General features: G+C 41.8%; 1 protein-coding gene across 1 annotated transcript in view; it reads right to left on the bottom strand.

Annotated features, from left to right (window-relative positions):
• Nucleotides 1-300: 300 nt before the first annotated feature.
• The window catches only part of RIOK1 (RIO kinase 1), a 44,719-nt gene continuing 27,815 nt past the window's right edge, over nucleotides 301-17,204 (bottom strand). Inside the window, exons 7-17 of the mRNA XM_008154849.3 lie at nucleotides 17,057-17,169; nucleotides 16,875-16,955; nucleotides 15,898-15,984; nucleotides 15,443-15,580; nucleotides 15,094-15,197; nucleotides 14,786-14,892; nucleotides 10,812-10,877; nucleotides 9,657-9,776; nucleotides 8,791-8,844; nucleotides 5,048-5,200; nucleotides 301-2,172 (exon numbers count right to left, since the gene is read on the bottom strand). Of these exons, the coding sequence (XP_008153071.2) occupies nucleotides 2,062-2,172; nucleotides 5,048-5,200; nucleotides 8,791-8,844; nucleotides 9,657-9,776; nucleotides 10,812-10,877; nucleotides 14,786-14,892; nucleotides 15,094-15,197; nucleotides 15,443-15,580; nucleotides 15,898-15,984; nucleotides 16,875-16,955; nucleotides 17,057-17,169 (1,134 nt within the window). The 3' untranslated portion in view covers nucleotides 301-2,061. The remainder of the gene's footprint in view (nucleotides 2,173-5,047; nucleotides 5,201-8,790; nucleotides 8,845-9,656; nucleotides 9,777-10,811; nucleotides 10,878-14,785; nucleotides 14,893-15,093; nucleotides 15,198-15,442; nucleotides 15,581-15,897; nucleotides 15,985-16,874; nucleotides 16,956-17,056; nucleotides 17,170-17,204) is intronic.

A 17,204-nucleotide genomic window follows, 5' to 3' on the forward strand; every position in this document is an offset into this window, starting at 1 on the left:
AGACCAAACAAATACAAAGACTGGAAGATCTTGAAATAAAAATCCTCAAAAGTACACAGAATTATTAAATCCGTTTTTGCATTCTTTTGTTAACTGTAGAATATTTTATTGAAATTCTATTTCACATTTTGAACTTTTTTTTTAAAGTCTAGAAAGGAGGATATTATGAACATAATAAATTTGACTTAAAATTTTACAAGTTTTTTAACCACCTCCCTACCCTCACACACACCCCATCCCCCCTGCCGACCCCGACAACCCAATCAACTCTCAAACAAACAAGCAGATGCAGGCTTCAGTTTAATGGAAACTAAGTTTATTTATAGAAATTGTTTCAGGTGCAAGGGCTAAAACAGGCATTTCTAATGTAAAGTATATGGTAAAAATATTTGATCACTTCTTTTAATGTTTGTGCTTTGTTGCAATCTCACCCTCTTCCTACTCCTTCTCACCCCAAACCTGCTCCACTCACATGCCTTCCCAATATAGTAAGTAGCAATCGCAGTAGTCTCAGTTGCCAGACATATCCCTGAGATCATCCTTCATTCTTTCTCCATACTCCTCATATATTCTCTAGCACATCTAGTTCACTCCACTTTTGTTCTCTATCTAGAATCCAAGCACCTCCCTCCATGTCCCTGATATTGTTTTAGAGCAAGTCATCATCTCTCCTGTGGGATATTACAATAAATACCCTATCCTTATTTCCTCATCAATTTTCTAGAGGCCAAAGTGATAGTGATCTTCCAAAATAGAAGTCATATCATATTATTTCTCTGCTTAAAACCCTCCAATAGCCTAATGCCATCTGATGTCATCTAGTATTTTCTCCCTTGGATATGAAGCTCCAACCTCTTGTTTCTGGAACTTTTCAGGCATACTTCTCCCTCAGGGCCTTTGTATTCGCTGTTTGCTTTGCCTGGAATACCCTTCTTTCCTGATATGCACATGACTCATACTTTTGAAGTATTTGCTCAAATACAGCCACTTAGTGTGGCCTATTTTAAAATAGCAAACTTACTTCTCCCAGGTATTCTCTCTTCTCTGCAATATTTCCACAGAATTTGTCACCTGCTGATATATTGTTTTTACTTATTTTAATGTTTTGTCTTATTAAAATGTAAACTACCTGAGGGTAGTAATTTTTGACTGGGGTTCTTTTTTGTTTTTTTTATTTAGTGCTGTATTCCCAGCACCTAAAATACTCAAATATTTGATGAACGAATGAACACGCCAAATGGTCAAACATGAAATAGCTTATGAAATGGGAGGCCCTAGGCTCAGAAAAGGATATTAAAGATGAAGAGTGCCTTACAAATGATCATCAATGCACACAGAACCAAGTTGCAGCAAATAACTACATCAACAGCCAGGTGAATTTTCCCACAAGTGAAATTCCTTTTATGGAAACCCTGGCATTTTAATCATGTGACTTCAGATGGGTCTTTGGCATGTACAAGCAAAGCAAAACAATGGGTCCAAGTTTATCCAAAGTGCCTTCACACTTAAATAAAGGTTGTGGACATTCATTTAAATATTTACAATGCTTCAAAAAACATACCAAAGGAGAAAAAAATATACAGAACTAAAACTGTACAAAGTTCTTCATTTAAATAGCTTAAATAAATTCTCTATCAACACCAGAGTCAGTAACTGGATCTGGACAACAGAGATTAGAGCTTTTATATAACTCCATGAGAACACTTGAGTCAGTCTTCACAGACACTGCCATAATAACCATTTGGTTAAAATCAATATCCCACCTTCCAGATGCAACTTAGATAAGGCAAGAAAAGTAACTGAGCCCTAGCCAGTTTGGCTCAGTGGATAGAGCGCTGGCCTGCAGACTGAAGAGTCCCAGGTTAGATTCCAGTCAAGGGCACATGCCTGGGTTGTGGGCTCAATCCACAGTAGGGGCATGCAGGAGGCAGCTGATCAATGCGTCCCTCTCAGCATTAATGTTTCTATCTTTTCCTCTCTCTTTCTCTCTGAAATCAATAAAAATATTTTTTTTAAAAAGTAACTGATGGAAAAATTACTGTACATAATATAGTTCTGATTCTATTTGCCCTTTTTTGTCTTGGCTGTCTTCTCCTTTCTTTTTTTCACATGTTTAGGAATTTTGTTCTTTCTTTTCTCTCTCTGGGCTTCCTTGACCATCTTTTTTCTTTCCTGTAAAACAAAAAAAAAAAATTTTTTTTCTAAATCTGTGAAATTCAGACAGAAGAAGAATAGATTTACTTGGATAACTTCACAGCTGTTTTCCTATGAATCAAATTTCAAATATCACTTACTATTAATTCAATCACTAGGGAAAATGTTAAACAAAAGAAATTTTAATTTTCCCCCTGAAATTTAGCAGTTTGTAAAGCAGCAGGAAGCACTTTTAAAAAAGTCAATGTTTTCTTTTTACTAAAGGCCCAGTGCACAAAATTTGTGCACTGGGTGTGTGTGTGTGTGGGGGGGGGGTGTCCCTCATCCCAGCCTGCACCCTCTCCAATATGAAATCCCTCAGGGGATGACGGACTGCCGATTTAGGCCCGATCCCCCCTAACCACTTCTGCCTGCCAGCTTGATCGCCACCTAACTGCTCCCCTGCCATCCCAATTTCCCCCAACTGCCCCCCCCCCCCGCCTGCCCAGTTGCCCCCAACTGCCCTCCCCTGCAGGCCTGATTGCCCCCAACTGCCCTCCCCTGCCAGCCATCTTGTGGTGGCCATCTTGTAATGATGTGAGGGCGTCGCACGTGCTAACTGGTTGACAGGAGGAGGTTGTGCATGCAGCATCAGAGACTGGGTGGCAAAGGCCTCCGCACGCCTGCGCTAGGGGAGGGCCTGATCAGCAGCAGCTGCAGCTGCTTCAAGGGCCGAAGAGGGAGGCAGGGCTGGACTGGCAGCAGCCATGGCTGCTGCGGGGCCTGGGGAGTGAGGCAGGGCCGGACCAGCGACTCGAAAGTGGGCGGCACCGCGCGATGGGCTCCTACTATAGGATAAGCAAATTCCATTCATACTACTCACATTGCTACAATCTATACTAATAAAAGCCTCGGTGGCCCTCGCGCCATGCCCTCAAGTCATCACAAGATGGCCACCCCCACATCATCACAAGATGGCCTCCAGGGGAGGACAGTAGTGGGTGATCAGGCCGGCAGGGTAGGGCATTTGTGGGTGAGCAGGCCAGGAGGGGAGGGCAGTTGGAGGGCGATCAGGACAGCAAGGGAGGGCAGTTGGGGGCAACCATGAGCCGGCAGGGGAGGGCAGTTAGTGGTGACTGGGCTGGCAGGGTAGGGCAGTTGGGGGTGACCGGGGCAGCAGGGGAGGGCTGAGAGCAATAGGGCTGGCAGGGGAGGGCAGTTGGAGGCGACCAGGCCGGCAGGGGAGGGCAGTTGTGGGTGAATAGGCCAGCAGGGGAGGGCAGTTGGGGGCGATTGGGACGGCAAGGGAGGGCAGTTGGGGGCGACCATGCGCCCGCAGGGGAGGGCAGTTAGTGGTGGCGGGGCCGGCAGGGGAGGGCAGTTGAGGGCGACTGGGCCAGCAGGAGAGGGCTGAGAGCAAAAGGGCCAGCAGGGGAGGGCAGTTGGGGGCGATCAGGCCGGCAGGGGAGGGCAGTTGGGGGAAATCAGGCTGGCAGGGGAGCAGTTAGGCATCAATCAGGCTCGCAGGGGAGTGGTTAGGGAGCGATCAGGCTGGAAGGCAGAAGCAGTTAGGGGCAATCAGGAAGGCAGGCAGGCGAGCAGTTGGGAGCCAGCAGTCCCTGGATTGTGAGAGGGATGTCCCAGATTGGAGAGGGTGCAGGCTGGGCTGAGGGACATCCCCCCCCTCCAGTGCATGAATTTCATGCAGTGGGCCTCTAGTTAATTATAAAGATGTATGTAAAAGGATAAAAAGAAGAGTAACATTAAAAAATGAAAATGAGCCCTAGCTGGTTTGGCTCAGTAGATAGAGCGTTGGCCTGCGGACCAAAGGGACATGGGTTCAATTCTGGTCAAGGGCATGTACTCCAGTTGCAGGCTCCTTCCCGGCCTGGGCCCTGGTCAGGGCACATGCAGAAGGCAACCAATCATTGTGTTTCTCTCACATCGATATTTCTCTGTCTTTCCCACTCTCTCTCTACGAATCAATGGGAAAATATCCTGGGTGAGGATTAAAAAAATAAATAAAATAAAAGTAATTATGGTTTGGTGGTGGAATATGGGATGAAATTGTCTTAAAGGTATCCTAATAGAAATTTGAAGACTGCCAAACACAAATATCTGAGGATGTTATTAAATGTTTGCAACTACTTTTCTTTGCAAGTTTCATATTCTAACAGAAATAAAAGTTAGAGACAAAATACTTATTTCCAGTAGACAAAGAGAAAAATGTAATAACAGCCAGTTGGGTATGTCTCTCAGAAGTCTTAAAATCCATACTTTATAAAGTTTCAGGATTAAGCTAAAAATGAAGAGTAATAGTTACACAGTTGTCATGCATTATTCAACCATGAGTGTCTCTTCTGTCTATAGCCAGGGTTGGAAGAAACAGCCTTTCCAAGTTTGGAAACTCGTGGCTGTAAATCCCCCCTGAAATGGCTCCTCAGTATGTCAACAATGATGCAACTCCAGCATCATTTGTACTTCAAGTTAATGACAATAATTTCTAATCAATGTACTGAATTCAATGTGTCCTTTCCCTAGACCAGCAGTCACCACCTGGTGGTACGCAGACCAATGCTGGTTGTGAGGTCTGAAAGGTTGGCAACCACTGGTTTAAGGAAACCTTTGGAGCAGCAGTCACCAACCAGTGGCCTGCGGACTAATGCTGGTCTATGAGGTCCAAAAGGTTGGCGACCACTGCCCTAGACAGTGCCCAAGGAGCTCCCAACAGAAGCCCAATCTCTAGATAATGTTACAACCAAAAACAGTTCATGCTTAGGAACTGAAAGTATAATTAGAGGTACTTACTGATCGATAATGTTTTCTGCCACCATAATCGAGATACTTGAGCAAAGAGTAATGAGTGGCTATGCTGCCATGTTGAAGAACAAGGGAATTTTCATTCTTGACTAACCTTTTTATCAACTTCAAGATCAGTGGTGGGTTTCTTGGAGCAGGCATGGTCTCCCTGCTCTTCAGAACCTGAATCAGAACACTCTGAACTTCCACCATCTTCTGAATCAGAACAATCCTTTTCTTTAACCTGATTTTCTAGGAGTGCAGGGACCTTAAAAATATTACAGAACCATGTTATTCTAAACCAATCAGTTATCTATTGTTATCAGATTTGTTAATGCCAAAATTCAGATTTTAACCTTGCAGATATTCTTTGAAAAACAAAAGCCTGTACTAAAACATCCAAACAACAGAATCAAAGTGAGGGAGGAAGCCTGGAAGTACCCATTCCAGTAAGGCTCAAGAACCTACCCATACGAAGAAATAGGGGCTCTATGGATGACCCAGAGAAACAACATAACTGTTCCACTTCAGAAAAGGAGCACTGAGTTGGGATTCGGAAAGACATTTATGTGCTGTGTAACGTTGGGGCTATTATCTGAGCAATGCATTACTAGGCGATTCGTCACTGTGCAAACACTGGCAGCCTACTGCTGTAATTGTACGTGATATAGTACTTCTATACCACTGTTAGCGCAGGTTTGTTTACACCAGCATGACCACGAACACGTGAGCTATGTGTTGCACTATGATGTTATGTCAATAGGCAATAGGAACTTTGCCGCTCTATTATAATCTTACTAGAGGCCCGATGCACGAAATTCGTGCAAGAGTAGGCTTTCACAGCTGTGGCGGCTGCCTGGATCCCACGGCTGCAGCCCCAGCTTTGTCCAGAAGGTCATTGGAAGGATGTCCGGTCTAATTAGCATATTATGCTTTTATTATTATAGACGGGGCCACAATCATATATGCAGTAATGACTGAGAAATACAGAGAGAAGTAAAAAATACTTATTTGAATAACTTTACAGCTGTTTGCCTATGAATCAAATTTGAAGTGACAATTATTATTAATCTGATCAAGAGGGAATATGACATTTAAACAAAATAAATTTTCTTTTTTCCCCCTGAAGTTTAGCTTTTAAAGAAGCAGGAAGCACTTTATTAAAAGAGGTTTTCTTTTTATAAGGAAAAAAAGAAACATTTAAAAGTCAATTTCTCCCATAAAAGAGAAAGTAAATTTTCAGAGCAAACTGTGACCCTTCATGCTTAAGCTTTTAATTAAAACATTAAATGAATAAGAACTACCTTTATAATTGCTTAAAGTAGAATTAACCCGTCTTTCTAAATTGCAAAACAAAAAAAAAAATGTTTTAAGAAAAAAACACTGCAGGGATCGAGCACTATCAGACTGCTAAACTCCTGAGATTGTTCTTCATACATACTTTTAATAAGCAAGTTGTAAAAAGATCAACAAGCACATGACTATCATTAATCACTTCACAAAGAAAGACCAGGATACAAAAAGGATCAATGCCTCAGCTATAACAACATGACACGTCAGAGGCAGAATGAAAAATAAACCATAAATTTCACTATTTCAGTCATATGGTTAAAAAGAATGAACACAAAAAGGGCATTCTGAATATGCTCGTAGACTTTGAAAGTATATATACGAATAACAATATCACTGTTATAGGAGAAACCAAGATGGCGGCATAGGTAAACACCTATACTGCTGCCTCGCACAACAATTTCAAAACTGCAACTGGAAGACAGAGCGGACATCGTCCAGAACCACCGAAAGCTGGCTGAGTGGAAATTCTACAACTAGAAGGACAGAGAAAAGGACACTGAGACTCAGAGGCGCTGTGGAGGACAGAGGTGCAGAGACCCGTGTGCGCGGAAAGGGCGGGTGGCTGAACACGCAGCTGACTTACTCGTGGTGCACGGAGAGGGCGGGCAGCAAGCGCGCGGCTAGCTTTCTCCTTCGGGAGGGAAACAAAACTTCCCGACTGCACTGAAATCCAGCTCCGGGTGAGACTTTGGGTACCCAGACTCATTCAGGGAGAAACTGGACTGTCTGGCAGCGGGCGAAACACAAGAGCAGCCTTCTCTCAGAGGTGCGTGCAGCCATTGCCGCGGGACACTGAGACTCAGGGGCCTCTTAGGGTGGGGCTGATGGGAAACCAAGGCTGTCTGCTCCACCCTGAGACTCTGCCCCATCCAAGCTGAGCACAGAAGTTCTCCCAGCGGAGACACTACTGATCCTCACAGCCAACTGGCCTGGAGGTCAACTCCCCACAGTGATACCAACAACAATCAAGGCTTAACTACAACAAGATTGCACACACAGCCCACAAAGGGGTGCACCAAGAGTGTCCACCTCAAGATAAGAGATCAATCAAAGGACTTGTATGCATGCATATAAGCATAACCAATGGATGCAAAACTCTGGGGGGTGAGGGCATATATGGGAGTGGGGTGGGGGGTGGCAATGGTAAGATATGTACACATATAATACCTTAATTAAAAAAAAAAAAAAAGAGTGTCCACCTCAGGTAACTGGGGAGGCTGAGCCACTGGGCCCTGCTAGGACACCTAACACACAAAGCCACTCCATCAACTCAGGGAAGCAGCTAAAATGCAGAGACAAAGAGGCAGGCTACAAATGAAGGAAATGGAGGAAAGCAAAAGACTGGATATAGAGTTCAAAACCACGGTTATAAGGTTTATCAAGAATTTCCTAGAAAAGGCTGATAAATTTAGTGAGACCCTCGAGGATATGAAAAAGGATCAACTAGAAATTAAGCATACACTGACTGAAATAAAAGGTATTATACAGAGACCTAAAAGCAGACTAGAGGATCGCAAGAATCAAGTCAAAGATTTGGAATACAAAGAAGCAAAAAACACTCCTCCAGAAAAGCAAAAAGAAAAAAGAATCCAAAAAGTTGAAGATAGTGTAAGAAGCCTCTGGGACAACTTCAAGCGTACCAACATCAGAATTATGGGGGTCCCAGAAGAAGAGAGAGAGCAAGATACTGAAAACCTATTTCAAGAAATAGTGACAGGAAACTTCCCCCACCTGGTGAAAGAAATAGACTTACAAGTCCAGGAAGCGCACAGAACCCCAAACAAAAGGAATCCAAAGAGGACCACACCAAAATACATCATAATTAAAATGCCAAGAGCAAAAGACAAAGAGAAAATATTAAAAGCAGCAAGAGAAAAACAGTTAGTTACCTACAAGGGAGCACCCAAATGATTGTCAGCTGACTTCTCAACAGAAACTATGCAGGCCAGATGGGAATGGCAAGAAATATTCAAAGTGATGAATAGCAAGAACCTACAACCAAGATTACTCTACCCAGCAAAGCTATCATTCAGAATTGAAGGTTAGATAAAGAGCTTCACAGATAAGAAAAAGCTAAAGGAGTTCATCACCACCAAACCAGAATTATATGAAATGCTGAAAGTTATTCTTTAAGAAGAGGAGGAAGAAAAAGATAAAGATAAAAATTATGAACAACAAATACATATCTATCAACAAGTGAATCTAAAAACCAAGGGAATAAAAACCTGATGAACAGTATTAACTGGTGAATATAATAGAATCAGGGGCATAGAAAGGGAGTGGACTGACAATTCTCAGGGGAAAAGGGGTGTGGGGCGTGTGGGAAGAGACTGGACAAAAAGCATACACCTATGGATGAGAACCGTGGGGGCGGTAAGGGCAGAGGGTGGGGTAGGAAGCTGGTGGAGGGGAACTATGGGGGGAAAAAGAGGAACAACTGTAATAACCTGAAAAATAAAGATTTATTAAATTAAAAAAAACATTATCACTGTTAATTCTTTATACCTTCTGAACGCCTGACAAATCTTTCTTCAATCCTGTGACGGTTTGGTATAGAATCTTGTAACCAAAAAGAAAAAATAAATTAACATAAAACTAGACAATGAAATAACACACTCCAATATTAAGAAATAACACAGGAGGCTAAATGATATATTGTGGTATTATAAAAAGGTGCCTAAAATTTATCTCATAGTAAAGAGAAAGTGTATAGCATGGGTGTTATTCTTGTCCACCAAGCACACAGGCATCGGCAAATTCCAGCCCATAGCCCAAATCCAACAGACAGACTGATGGTTTCTACTAATGAACATTCAAAATCAATTTGATGATGGAACACTATAACTTTGAATCTCAATTAAATGAAATTTATTCTCTCCCCAAAATAACTCCATTCTTCTTTCATTAGTAGACCTGTATCATGGAAAGCTGTATTCAATTATTAAAATGTTTTTTATTTCATCAATAAAAATTTGGAGGAAAATTTTTCTCTCTTTTTATATAATGACCTACATAGTAGCCTCAATTTTGCTTCTTTGCCTACAAAGCCTAAAATACTTACTATCTGGCCCTTTAACAGAAAAAATTTCCAGACCCTGTAATACATATGTTAATGGATCCAGTATAATACCATTTATATCCTAGACTTCTATACAAATCTTTCTTCTGCAATTACAGTCTGTTAGACTGATTCAACTGTATCATTTTCTTTCATAAACACCATTGTATTCCCTTTACATCCAATGTGCACAAAGGACATGTTAATGTAATTAGCCATCTCACTAGATTAGAAGCCAACATTTGAGATTGCAGGTTGGGGAAGGTAACTTTCTTTGTAAACTTGTTTGCTACATATAAACCCAGCTACTCACATTATCTTGTTGGGCATTCATGGCCATGTCCTCTTCCTTCAATTTCATCATTATATCCATATCCCTCTCATAGTTTTTTACTTCATTCAAGGTTCTAGGAATATATGCTCGCTTAAACACCTAACAAACACAGAGTAAAAAAATCAAAACTACCATTCACATACTTCTCACATTTGCTCAGCATCCTCACCCCCATCAACTCATAAAAAATAAAAATCCATCCTCATCATCTACAACACTAGTTCTCAGCCAGGCCGCCTGCACAGGCTGGTGTAGCATGTGCTGTGTGCTATGCCAAAAGTAATTTGTTACCAATGATAAAAGATGATTTAAGGATACCCTTAGAATAATACTTCTCTCTCCTCGTTTGCAGTCCAAAAAGTTTTTCTGAGTGGAAGAGAAAGGAATGTAATTGCCTGGCAGTGCCTTATGTTCTGACACGGGAACATCATCCACTCTGTGCTACAGTGAAAAAAGATTTAGAACTGCTGGTAAACATAGAGTACCTTGCAGTCATCCAGCACCCTAATAGCTGTGAGAAATAAAACATAAAATAAAATAAAGCCTACTATGGATCATCTTCACAAAAAATACACTGATTCCCAAGATTAAAATAATTTTCTTTTTTTGCCAAACATAAATATTTAAACTCTAAATAATTACTGGAATCAACATTTAAATTATTTAAAAAACCACATTTGCACCCTAGCTTGTTTGGCTCAGTGGATAGAGCATCAGCCTGTGGACTGAAGGGTACCGGGTTCGATTCCGGGCAAGGGCACATGCCCAGGTTGAAGGCTTGATCCCCAGTAGGGGGCGTGCAGGAGGCAACCGATCAATGATTCTCATCATTGATGTTTCTCTCTTTCCCTCTCCCTTCCTCTCTGAAATCAATAAAAATATATTTTAAAAATAAGTAAGTAAAATAAAAATCCACATTTGCAAACTAAAACAGGCTTTTCCTTCTTGAATTATATACTTCAACAGGTTCTTTAAAATGTTTTCCACCTAGGACATTGGGCTAATGGGCTGCTGAGTAGAATTATGTAATCAACTGCTTATCTATTAAAATCAAATTCATGCCTTAACAATATTTTTAAAAAGACCTCAAAGCATAAGTGTTTCCTAAGGCTATGAACAGATGATAAATCTTACCTCTTCATCGACATGATCTTGGCTGGACCTTTCCTCCTTGGTCCTTTGGGATGCTATTTCCATGGCCTTGGAAAAAAAAACTATTACTTTCCTTCACATTCAACCTATAGAAGATACATCCATTTCCCAATTTTAGCATAAATCTGTTTTAATTTTTCTCAGTAGCAACTCTTCACATTTCTAAAAAAAAAAAAAAAAAAGGACTTGGTGTCCTCTAGTGGTCAGTTTAGCTCACCGTGATAAACCTCACCAAAACGGTTGCCATCAACCCAGAAGTAACAGAATAAATCGAACTTCTCTAACCTCAGGGAATCCCTAGCCCCTTCCTCAAATATTACTTTTACTAATTTTTAAACAATTAGGAAAAAATACCTACTAAAGGAAAACAGAGAACCAAAGAATGAAAGAACCATTCCTTAGCTCTTGAGCAGCCAATGAAGGGAGTCAATGAGAAAGCGAATTGTTCCCTAATTAGAGTATATGGCTCCAATGCCACTGCAGCATAAACCACCAAAGAAAGCAATCTGAACAATGACTGACACTAAAAATGTGACAAAGATTCTACAGGATTCTTTTGGCTTGTGAAACTGTAAAACTGAAAATTTGTTCTCTATTTAGAATATACAGAAAAAAGGAAAGAAGAGCGGTTCTAGGTGGCTTTTTTTTTAAGGTCAGACACTAAAATCAGTGTTATAGAGTTTAGGAATAAAAATGATGTGATACTTATTCATTCAATTAATATATGTGATTACATACTATTACCAGGTACAAATTAGGTACTGGCAATAGAGGAATAAAACCTCTACCTGGCCAGTATGGCTCAGTGGTTGAGCATTGACCCGTGAACGAGGAGGTCATGGTTCAATTCCCAGTCAGAGCAAATGCCCAGATTGTGGGCTCAATCCCCAGTAGGGCGGGTGCGAAAGTCAGCCGATGGATGATTCTCTCTCATCATTGATGTTTCTCTATCTCTCCCTCTCCCTGCCTCTCTCTGAAATCAATAAAAACATTGAAAAAAAAAAAAAAAGACTAAAACCCCTGTCCTTTAGGAGTCCACAGTCTAAGTAGAGAGTGACAAAATAAATTTTTAAAAAACTTTATATATGAACTGATACAGTGTGACCACTTCAATTACAGTTATACTAGAGGCCCGGTGCACGAAATTCGTGCATAGAGGTGGGGATGTCCCTCAGCCCAGCCTATACGCTCTCCAATCTGGGACTCCTTGAGGGATGTCTGACTGCCCTCTCACAATCCAGGACTCCTGGCTCCCAACCGCTCGCCTGCCTGATTGCCCCTAACTGCTTCTGCCTGCCAGCCTGATCACTCCCTCACCACTCCCCTGCCAGCCTGATCAACGCCTAACTGCTCCCCTGCCAGCCTGGTCACCCCTAACTGCCCTCCCCTGCTGGCTTAGTCACCCCTAACCTCCCTCCCTTGCCAGCCTGGTTGCCCCTATCTGCCCTCCCCTGCCGGCCCGGTCACCCCTAACTTCCCTCCCCTGCAGGCCTGGTCACCCCTAACTGCTTTTCCCTGCTGGCCTGGTCACCCCTAACTGCCATCCCCTGCTGGCCTGGTCACCCCTAACTTCCCTCCTCTGCAGGCCTGGTCCCCCCTAACTACCCTCCCCTGCCAGCCCGATCAACCCTAACTGCCCTCCCCTGCAGGCCTGGTTGCCCCTAACTGCCCTCCCTTGCTGGCCTGATTGCCCACAACTTCCCTCCCCTGCTGGCCATCTTGTGGCAGCCATCTTGTGTCCACATGGGGGCGGCCATCTTTGACCTCATGGGGGCGGCCATCTTGTGTGTTGGAGTGATGGTCAATTTGCATATTACTTCTTTATTAGATAGGACTAGGGGTCCAGTGCACCAATTCGTGCACCTTGAAAGCAACTGTGGGCTGCGAGGCTGTGCTGGGCACCTGGGTGGGTCTCGGCCCATCCTCTGCAGCCCTGCTCACCCCTCCCGCTGCGGCTCCCAGTCCTGTCTGGCGGCAGCCCCACTCTTACCACTGCTACCACGCACTGACAGCGCCAGCCCTGTTTGCACCCGATGATGGCACGGAGTGATTGGGGCCGGCACCAGTAAAAGGTGAAAACAAGGGCCAGTGCCGTCAGTGGCTGCAAGTGGTAGCTGCTGCCCCGATTGCCCCTCAGGAGCCAGGGAAGGTGGAGAAGCCCTCAGGGGTGATTGGGGCCAGCAGCCGCTGCTTGCACCAACAGCACCAAGCGATCAGGACCGGCCGGCAGTGGGTGCGAGCAGGGCAGTTGCCGGCCACCGGCAGCAGGTGCAAGTGCTGGGCAGGACCGTGGCGCGCGGGAGCAAAGAATTTTCAGTAACCACCAGAAGCTCACCCCGATAACAACGACCGGTGCCCCACCTTGGTCTGGCACCCCTGTTCACCTGGTCCACCATCCCACTGTGGCCAATGCCCACGATGTTCTACGCTGTGCTGCCTGCTAACGACGCCTGCCATGTTCTGTGCACACCCTCTGGTGGTCAGTGCACGTCATAGCGACCGGTTGTTCGGCTGTTTGGTCTATTTGTATATTAGGGTTTTATATATAGAAATAATATGAAAATATCTGTGTATCTGTATTCTCTTAATCCAACCACTGTTGGATTGAAAATATTTGAGCCCTGGCTGGTGCAACTCAGTTGAATGTCGTCCAGTGCACAAAAAGACTGCAGGTTTGATCCCTAGGTCAGGGAACATACAGTATGTTTTTATCTCTTTGTTTCCCTATAAAGTTGTTCCCTTGTAAAGCTGTTGTTAACCTTTTTCTTCTGACAGAAAAAAATATAAAGAACTCTCTTAACTAAAAAATAATCTGATTAAAAACACAGACAAAAGACTTTAATAGACATGTCTCCAAAGAAGATATACCAATGGGGAACAAGTACATAAAATGATGCTGAACATCATTAGAGAAATTCACTTCAAAACTCTGTGACACCACCTCACACTCATCAGGATAGCTACTCAATAACAAGTGTTTGTGAGGATGTGAAAAAATTGGAACCCTTGCACACTGGCACATTGTTGATGTAAATGTAAAATGGTGCAGTCACTGAGAAAAACAGTATGACTGTTACTCAAAAAATTACAAGTAGAATTACCATATAATCCAGTAATTCCACTTTGGGGTATACATGTAAATGAATTGAAAACAGGGTCTTGAAGAGATATTTGTACACCCATGTTCACAGCAGCAATATTCACAACAGCCAAAAGGTGGAAGCAACCTAGGTATTCTTAGGTGGATGAATGGATAAACAAAATGTGCTACTTACATAAATGGAATTATTACTCAATCCTCAAAGAGAAAGGAATTCTGACACATCCTACACAACAAATGAACTTTGAGGACATTATGCTGAGTGAAATAAATCAGCCAGAAAAAGACAAATAGTGTATGATTCCACTTATATTGAGTAGTCAACATCATAGACAGAAAGTAGAATGAGCTGGGAAGAGAAATGGGGAGTTAATGTTTAATGAATACTGTGTTTTGCTTCAAAAGATGAAAAAATTCTGTGGACAGATGGTGATAGTAATTGCACAACAATGTGAATGTACTTAATGCCACTGAACTGTACACTTAAAAATGGTTAAAATGGTAAATTTTATGCTTTGTATATTTTACCACAATTTAAACATTTTTGTGATTTAGAAAGGCCTATGAGAAACAAAGGAAAGGAATTAATGACCAAAGGCTAACAACAGGTTTCTTACTAAATTTCCAAACTTTGACAACGATGTAATCTTGCCTAATGATTAAAGTCAAGAAACCTGGCTTTACAGTTGGCTTTTTACTATACTTTTGATTCTCCATCTATGAAATCAGAAGATAAAGGTCTCAGGAAACTGTCAAATGAACAAAAATTATGCAGAGCAATTTAAGACCTCAGAAGTGCCATAAATGCAAATTACTACTGCTATTTTCTATTTTTTTCTCCCTTGCCCCATCTCACCTCTGAGAGATAAGCATCCATGTTCTCTTGTGTAATTGATGGGTCTGTGACAAATTCAAAGAGCTCCCGCACAGTCATCACAGCAACGTTGTGCTTCAAAAAGAAATCTGTCAGAAGAAAAATGTTAACAACAGCTTTACAAGGGAACAACTTTATAGAGAAACAAATAAAAACTTACCATCTGCCAGCTACTGGCATAAGTATCACTGCATCAAACAATTCAGTACCAAAATTTTATATCAACACGGTAACAGAGTATAGAACCAACACACACAAACAAGCTGGGAGAAAACTACAATTCCACTCACCATTGACATTGGCACAATCTTTTCTCAAGAACTCCAAGGCATGTGGGTGGTCATGCTCCACAGACTGAGAGACGTCAATGATGTACACACCCCCACCACTGTACCTGCGGGCCACACAGGCAGGGATGTGAGAAACACCAGGGATGTGCACACTTCCACTATGGTGATGTGAGGGCTTAATTCAATGACTAAGGTCACCAAAGGCAGGAAACACATCCTACATTGTGACCAAGTGGAAGCCAATTTTAAAATGTTAGAATTTACTATGACATTTTGGAATTGGAATTTTATTTTTTTAAAGGACATGAAACTACTTATGGGAGGCACCTAAGGGACAAAACATACTCACAGCATGTTAAATTCACTGAGATCTGCATGGACCAGTCTGGCATCCTGATACATTATTCTCATGTATTGAATGACCTGCAGGTACAACTCACGAGCCTTGGATTCCGATAACTGGATGTTTTTCAAGAGGGGTGCTGGCCTTTAATAAGAATAAAATAAACAATGAAAATAAACTGATGGGACCAAGTTTTCTTGCTTTATACTACATTTATTACAGGCACTTCTCTTCTATAACTCATCACTGAACAACCTGGCTCACTATAGATGTTCCTTTCCAGAAACTTGTCAATAAACAGGCATTGTACCAAATAGTTCTCAAAACCATATTATAAATTAATAACTCTATGCACTAATACAATGGAAAAGAGTCATAAAAATATTCCAAGATTAAACTAATTCAAAGCAATTAAAAATATAATTCTGAACATGTAATTATTAGGCCATCCACATACTCACATATCATCTTTACCAATGAAACCCATGACAAGAACATGACTTCGTAGCAGGATAGGTTCTGGGCATGGGATCCCTGCTGTGTTCAGCCTGTGATATTAAAACAGATAAAAGGACAAATGAAAAGGCTAAATACAGCATCTAAAACAACTACAACTATAGAACACAAGATTAATATTGCTATTAGGAAACAGCACCAGGGTCTTCTAATTGTATTACTGTATTTCAAAAACTATAAGACACTAGTGATTTTAAGTGGCACCATCATGCACCATCAAGAATTACAAAACACTGGCAATTCAACAACAGCATCCCATAGCCTCTAACACCTGATCCAATTCCAGAAATGTTAAACTATGAAAAAAAATGTGAGTCTTAGAGTTGATGAAATATAACAAATGTGTCTGCGACGATCTTTCGAGCTGATTAGCCTGAGCAACGATTAGTAAAAACAGTTGGACTCATACCTAATAGCTAACTGAGCACACCCAAATTTCAGAAGGGCTTCCAAAACAATCATTAATACCTGCTTAATACTAAAATAGCCAGCGTATGTCACTTATGTACAGCAGATAAGAAGGTGTCAACTCAGAGAATATATAAATGTGTCCAAAACTGGACTGAAATAAGGAAAGGAAACTGATAAAGAGTTTTGGACCTAAACAAAACTAAAACTCTAATACCTATTTAAAAATGACCCATCATTCTCACAATCTAATTAAGTCACTTGCCTGCTTAAGATCCTATAACAGCTCCTTATCAGCCTCAGTATCAATTCTAAAAGTTTTCACATGGCTTCTAAGGCTCTTTAAATGACCCAGACAAGATACAGTGGCTCCTACCTGTCTAACTTCCCTCAGCAGATCTAATGGACCTGAACAGCCCCACAGTGTCCCTAGATTTAGACAGAACCACTGGGATCTGCGGGTGGGAAAGAGCTGAAGCCAATGTGCAGGGCACAGCACAGACACCCCAGTCACCTGATCAAGTTCCTCATTTCTTTTTCTGCCCAAGTTTTCACCATCTTTCTGGGGTTTCCTTTACAATAGCCATGACGAAATCTTGAACAAGAAAAAGATTTGTTATTTAAATCATTCCGTTCTAGTTTTTATTTTTTAGGATATAGAAATTAAGCTAACTGAAGAAAAAAATCTGAGCTCACCTGAATTCTCCACTTACATACTTATCCCGATCTTTGAATACCAAAATAGAAGTTTTATAAATTTTGATTGCTCTGCTCTCTCCATTTGTTGTGCTGGCATGGTATACATTAGCCTATTTTAAGTCAAAACCAAAGAAAATTAAGTTTG

The sequence above is a fragment of the Eptesicus fuscus genome, chromosome 9, assembly GCF_027574615.1.
Source record: "Eptesicus fuscus isolate TK198812 chromosome 9, DD_ASM_mEF_20220401, whole genome shotgun sequence".
In the NCBI taxonomy this organism is placed as follows: Eukaryota; Metazoa; Chordata; class Mammalia; order Chiroptera; family Vespertilionidae; genus Eptesicus; species Eptesicus fuscus.